This window comes from Octodon degus, unplaced genomic scaffold, assembly GCF_000260255.1.
Source record: "Octodon degus isolate 3935 unplaced genomic scaffold, OctDeg1.0 scaffold00169, whole genome shotgun sequence".
Taxonomy (NCBI): Eukaryota; Metazoa; Chordata; class Mammalia; order Rodentia; family Octodontidae; genus Octodon; species Octodon degus.
In genome coordinates, this window is record NW_004524745.1 from 2,996,547 (window position 1) to 3,003,777 (window position 7,231).

The 7,231-nt window shown below is 38.7% G+C and overlaps 1 protein-coding gene across 2 annotated transcripts in view; it reads right to left on the reverse strand.

The window, feature by feature from the left end:
• Pkd2l2 (polycystin 2 like 2, transient receptor potential cation channel) overlaps positions 1-7,231 on the reverse strand; it is a 71,767-nt gene that overhangs the window by 36,087 nt on the left and 28,449 nt on the right. For both annotated transcript variants that reach the window (XM_023703329.1, XM_023703328.1), the window contains exons 5-6: positions 3,074-3,295; positions 784-1,012 (exon numbers count right to left, since the gene is read on the reverse strand). In XM_023703329.1, coding sequence (XP_023559097.1) covers positions 784-1,012; positions 3,074-3,295 — 451 coding nt within the window. The remainder of the gene's footprint in view (positions 1-783; positions 1,013-3,073; positions 3,296-7,231) is intronic.

The following is a 7,231-nucleotide window of genomic DNA, read 5'->3' on the forward strand; positions in this document are numbered from 1 at the left end:
CAGCCCACGTGGGGGAGGGGCAGGCTGGCATGTGGTGCTGGGGGATTGAACCGCGGTCCCTGTGCTTTGCTAAGCTTGTTCTAAGTAGGTGCTTTAGACCGCTGAGCCATCTCACCAGCCCCATGAAGAGTATATTTTAAGGAAACTTGCTCAGAAAAATTCACGGTTGGTGAAACATAAGGCCCTGTGAGGAAGACATTTTTTCATTCTTCTATTATTTTCTCTCATTCTCCCCCTGCCCCGCTCCCCCATGGCCCTGCCCCTCTCTCCATCTCCTTCTAGGTGGCCCAGGGCTGGACTCAAGCAATCCTCCTGACCCAAGTTCCCAAAGCAGCTAGCACTCCAAGCGCTCACCAGAGTCTGACAGCGATGCCTTTTCCAGAGTGTGGGTAAGGAAACCTAATATGTGTATGAAGCCATAATATCTATGGAATCACATAGTCCTCTAGAGTTATGCTGGACCTTCCCAAGGATCCAATCAGAAAAAGTCAGATTTCTCCTTTTTAGCATTGCATGTTAGTATGTACAATTACAGTTCACTTTTTTTTTTTTTTTACAGTTCACTTTAGGTTTAATACTTGTAGCTTTCAAAATAAGGGTAGAGGGGCCAGGGAGATGGCTCAGTGGTATAAGCACTTCCCTGGCAAGCACAAGGGCCTGAGTTTGATCCCCGGTTCCACCAAAATAAACAAATAAAAATAAGGGTAGGCTGAATTGAAAATTCCCTCTTTGGTGGGTTCAGATGTGATTCCCTTTCAACCATATACATGAATGTATACTCACCAACAAAAGGAGTAATTCTAACCAGTTCCAAATACTTTTGAAATAGGCGAACTTAAGTTCTTTAATTTTTTTTATTTCTTGTGTTGTAAAGACAACAAGAAAAATACAAAATACGATTTCACAGGAGGCAATAAAATAATCATAGTAACTAACATATCTGAGGAGTTTCAAAGAGTAAAACTGCCATGACGTAAGTATTCCTCCAGTTGCAGGGAATTCTGCTACCAGTCTGTAAAATCAAGTTAGTGAAAATATCTTTGAGTCTCATGTATTTATATTTTAGTGCTTAATTCAATGAGAAAACTCTAGTTAATTATAATTTATACTTTAATGACAATTTTGTAGAAAAAAGTAAAGAAAAAACAAAAAGAATAATTTATTTTGTACAAAATGTTTTCTTGGATCACAGGTTCAATTTAAAAAATTTCAAGTAGACGCTTTTTTTTTTTTTTTAAACTGGGGATGAACTCAGGCCCTTGCGCTTGCCAGGCAAGCGCTTATGCTAGTGAGCTATCTCACTGGCCCCAACGTGTTTCTTATTGGCCCCCACTTTTTCTATGCCTTGCGTATGCAGAGGTGAAAGAGCAACGTAAAGAGAAAGGTGTGGGGCCAGGGAAATGGCTCAGTAGAATAAGCGCTTCCCTGGCAAGTGCAAGGGCCTGAGTTCAATTCCCGGTTTCGAAAAAAAAAAAAAAAGAGAAAGGTGTGATGTTAGCCAGATATTCATTCTATCTTTGTACAGATTTTTTCATTCAGAAATGGGAATACTAATTTATCTTCATAGGAAGATGCTGTGCAGTAGCAGCTACTGATATTAGTTTGGACTGTCTTCAGAATATGTAATTCTTAAAAAATATGTGTAATTCTTTCTTTCTTTCTTTTTTTCTTTCTTTCTTTTTTTGTGTGTGTGGTATCAGGGATTGAACTCGAGACCTTCTGCTTGCCAGGCAAGTGCTTATTATGCCACTGAGCGATAACTCCGGCCCTATATGTGTAATTCTTGAATATTTCAAGGGAGAGAAATACATTCTCTGCCATTAGCTTTTCAGAGAAACTTCATACTTCTATATATCAGGGTCACATATTCCACAAAAATATTTTCTATTACAGGCATTAGATGTTAGATACAATGATCTATTCAAATAGAAGTATAAATTTTTTGAAATGGGTTCTCACTATAAGGTCCAGGTTGGTCTTGAAGTGTATTCCAGGCTGGCCTCCAATTTACCAGTGGTCCTCCTGCCTCAGTCTCTTGAGTGCTGGGATTATAGGTGTGTGCCATCAAGCCTGGCAAGTCTAAAATTAATTCCACCACTAAATACAAAAAGATTTTGAAATTGTTTGGTTATTTCTAGTGTTCTTCACAATATGAGATATTTAAGAATTAGCAGTAATTTAAGGAACCAGCATTTCTATTGCAATATTACAATGCAGCTACTCCTACCTAAATATTTATTGGTACTGGAAGCCAGGTGGCACATGTCCATAATCCTAACACTTGGGAGGCCAAGGCAAGAGGATTGCCTGAGTTCAGGACTAACCTGAGCTACATAGTGAGTTGAAGGCCAGCCTGCTCTACATAGTGAGAACCTGTCTCAAAACACCAAAAATATAAATATTTATTGGTACTGGGAAAAACACAAAAAGCCCCATCAACAAATAGAAGTGTTAGAGGGAGAACAGCACACCTATAATCCCAGCATTCAGGAACATCACAAACTTGAGCCCAGCATGGGGGCAATTTAGCAAGATGCTGTTTCAAAATACAAAAGGACTGTGGATATGTATGACTCAGTGTGAAGGTCCTGGGTTCAAACCCCAGTACTATAAAAAATAAAAAAGACTAAGCAATATAAAATTGACACTGTAATTCTCTATGCTACCAAATATATTCTGAATTAATTAAAAAAATGAATGTGATATTGCTTTACCTTTTTCATCATCTTCATCATTTGCAGTACTAGAAATTGAACACAGGACCTGTGCATGGTAGGCAACCACTGTACTACTGAGCTGCATCCTCAGCCCTTTTTCATTATTGATAGAACTACATTATATTTATTTTAAAGTTTATGATTTAATATCAGCACAGGCATGAGCAAATTGAAACCCTCAGTGAGGTCTCTGGATGTTTTTTAAATTCAATGTATTAATTTTTTTTTTTACCTTTTTTTTTTTTTTTCCCTCCCAGAACCAGGGATTGAATTTAGGCCCTTGCATTTGTCAGGCAAGCATTTACTCTACTGAGCCATCTCCCCAATATATTAATTCAGGAGTTTCAGTCACTTACCTAATTATGCAAAACAGGTTTACATTAGCATTGTATAATGAAAAATCAATAAAAATAACCCTGGTTCCTCTTGTGATCCAGCTGTTCAATCGAAGGTCAATGAACTTGTTTTTGGTTTCAGATTTTGATTTTGATAAGGTGAAAATATATCCCCCATTTCGGTAAATACCAACTAATCCCCAGTGCCAAGGAGAGTTGGTACTAGAAGTAGAGTACTTCCATCTGGTAAGACATCAAAAAAAAAGAAAGGAATAGAGAAGAAATATGAAACTCCTGTTGAAAAGGAGTCTAAGAATTTAAACTAATCTTTGGTTTCATAGCAGTCGCTTAAAACGAAGTTTTACTAGTAAGATAATCCCCTGATCATCAGGGCAGCTGATTTTTTTCTTAGTGTTGTTGAAGTTGGCTATCTTGCTGAGTACCTGTGACTATATTCAGAAGAGCTAATGGTCAGTGGTTCTCTTATAATTTTGCATTTTGGCATCAAGGGTAATGCTAGCCTCTCACAAAAATTGGAACAGTATGGTGCACAACATCTACTTAACATCTCCTACTCTTGTATGTTTGGAAGTTGGTGAATAATTGATATCACTTTTCAAACATTTGGAGAAATTCACTAGTGAAGCCTGCTAGACCTGAGAATTTCTGTGGGTACTGTTGTAACCTAAGAAGGAGACAACGAGGCAAAACGTCCAAAAAGATGGTAGTGCTTTATTTTAGCTGGTACCCAGCGGCACCCTCAGAGTCCGAGAGACAGAGAGGAGCCCTGGGTAAGGGGAGGCACAGTAATTTAAACCCAAAAACCGCAAAACCGCCCATCCAAGCAAGCTGATCACAGAAGCTAATAGCAGATGTTAATGTGGTTAAGGGGGCACATGACCTTTTACAGGATTGGTTGTAGCCCACCTGGAGGAAGCTGGACACAGAGGAGTTACCCCTTTGGACTAGGTGGAATACAGAACAGGGTGTGTAATCTAGGTATGCGGTCATGCTGACCTTATAAGGACAATGTGGCCGACCGTTTGCCAGGAACACCTGTTTTGCCTTAAGACATTCTCGGAAGGAGGGCAGGGGTGAATCAGAGAACCAAGATGGAGTCATTGTAATTAACTAGGGCAAGGGTGAATCAAAGAGCCAAGATGGAGTTACTAATGTCAGGGTATAACACGCCCTGAAGGGAGTGGGCTTAAGAAACAAAGAGTCACATTTTACAGTAGCTGACATGGTTTACTAAGACGGTGCATACAGAACAGGATGGCGGCGTTTTGGTCAGGTTATAACAGGTATTTTAAAAGGATTATTTCCATCTCTTTTTGTTTTAGTTAATATTTTTCTTTCACCTTCATCCAGTTTTAGAGATCAGTGTTTTTCTGAAAGTTTACCTCTAATTAGTGTGCAGTTATTTGTGGCCTTTCTTGTTCCTTTCTGATTTCCAAAAGCTGGGAAGTGACTAATGGGTCTGTGCCCATACAAGAGTCAGCTGAGCCATCTTGGTGGCAAGCCAGCCTGGTGTGGGGGGCCAAAACCCAAATACACCCTGCTCCTAGACTGATTTCTGTCTCTTTCTCCCTGGTTAACCTCAACTTCCTCATTTCTTCTCGGGTTTGTGCGGCAAGCCTTCTCCAATCAGAGCCTGCTATGACATCTTAGCTCCACCCCTAGTCCCCCCCAGCCCATAAATTCTTTGTCTCCCTGCCTCCTCCCTAATGGTTCTTGCTTATCTTCAGCAGCCCTCCTGCCCCAAGCAATTAAGGTTTTCTTTACTTCTTTCCCACTTCTCTTTCACACTATAGTGACCCTCCCTCTTTCATTATGCATTTCATTACTTTTGAGTCTTCTCTTTTTCTTGGCTGATAGGTTTGTCAACTTTGTTGATCTTTCAAAGAATCTATTTTACGTTTTGCTAGTTTTTTGTATTCTTTATGTTATATATTTTTGTACTATTCTTTGTTATTTCCTCCTTCTGACTGCTTTGGCTTTAGTTTGCTCTTTCTCTGCTACTCAAGGGAAAGGTTGGTTTATTAAATTGTGGTCTTCTTTTATGATGTGGGTACATGCAGGAATGAATCTTGCTTGAGCAGAGTTTGCCACACACCAAAGTGTTTGTATTCTTTTGTTTCTATCATCTCAAGGCAGTTTCTAATTGACCAGTGATTTTTCCTTTGATCCAGTGGTTCTTTTAAGAGTGCCTCCTTTAATTTCCAGTTATTTGTGAGTTTCTCAATTTTTCTTCGGCTACACATTTCTAATTTAACTTCACTGTGACCAAGGAACCATCCTGTATGATTTTGGTGAGCCTAGCCTATGACTTAGCCTGTGGTCTGTCCTGAAGAACTACCTTAACCATTTTGCTTGCTCCTCTGACAAAATAGCTGACACCCACAACTTAAGAGAAGAGAGGTTTAGTTTGGCTCATGTTGCAGCTCAGAGTCACCTGCTCCAAGGCAGAACTCTGCCCAGGACAATGGAGGACAGTAGAGGACAGTGGCTCAGACATGGTAGACAGGAAAGAATAAATGGGCTTTACACTGGCAGATTTGTGTATGCACATAACACACTTTGATCATTTTTACACATAGGCCCCATCATTCCCTTTGCCCTGCACTCTCTCCTACTTTCACTTTTTTTTCCCTCTTAGATTTCAGTCAGAATCTCACTGAGGAACCTGGAACTTTCAGTCTTTCTGTCTTAGCCTCCACAGTAGCTGGTATTACAGGCATGACACACTCATTTATACTTTAGCTCAAGTTTCACAGTTGTGTTTTTCAGGGGTTTCTGCATATGACTGTTAAACAGGAAGATTTACTAATCCACTCTCTCTTGTCTTCCAATTTTTAAGATGTTTTTAATTATTGAATTTTACATTTTAGATAAGATAAACAAGCACAGGTTGTTTCTTATTTTAGTGTGGAGGATTGGCAGGTATTAACTCACAATTGCAATAAATTATATAGATGTCAAAGTAAACCTAACCCATAATGTCAATTTTGATATTTGAAGTACTTATAGTTATCAGAATTTAAAATATTAAAGGATTGACCTTGAGATTCCAACTTAAAATGTATAATTAATTGATGTGTCCTAAAATCTTTTTTAAAGTTTTAAAAATCTTTTATTTATTCATTTATTTATTTGATATAGGGTCACTATGCAGCTCAGACTTGTAGTAATTCTCCTGTCTCAGTCTCCCCACAGTGCTGGGATTACAGGCATGTGTCATCATGCCGTTTCTGTGGCCAGCTTGAGGTGCCAGGTTCCAGGGCAGGCATAGCATGCTGGGATTGAACCCAAGTCCTTGTCCTTGACAGGCAGGCCCTTAAACCACCAAGCTATCTCCCCAGCCCTGTCCTAAAATCTTGCATTGAAAGGGAGTTAATATTTTTGTAATACTAATGAGAATGTGTCATAATACTTAATTTATTGGAATACTTTATTACACAAACCCTCAAGGATGCTCAAAACTCATACAAAAAAAAATTAAGTCAACCCAATCCACGAAGCATTTATTAATACTCAAGAGAGGTTGTTCAAGAAATGAGATAGAATTGATATTTTTATAATATAAACTAATAACAGTAATCATGGCATAATATTGAAAAGCTAAGAGGAACAAAGGAGTTCGCACAAGAGCTATATGAAGATAGCACAAGAGCTATCTTCCATGATGAAATAGACACATAAACTGGGCATGGTGGTGCAGGCCTGTAATCCCAGACTTCAGGAGGCTGAGACAAGGGGATCACTGTGAGTTCAAGACCAGCATGCACTACAAAGTTAGCTCAAGGCCAGCCTGAACTACACAGGAAGATCCTGTCTCAAAAAGACAAAAGACAAAAACCAGAAATGGATACATAAAATATAAAAACTGTAGATACATAAACAATAAAATCAAGTATTAGCAAAAAGAGGATGATATTAGAGACAAGTCTGCCAGAAGAGAACAGCTCTTTCTAGAGAGTGGGAATTACAAGTAGGAAAGAGTAGGCCTTTGTAAACGTCTGTATCGCCTTTTCATAAACACTACATACAAAAAAGGTTTATCCTCTCCCATAATTTTTTTTCTTTTTTTTTCAAAGTTTTATTGATAAACAGATAGCAATAAGACAGTTTCAAATCAAATCGGAAGTACAGTTTCAACAAATAATACACTGCATATAT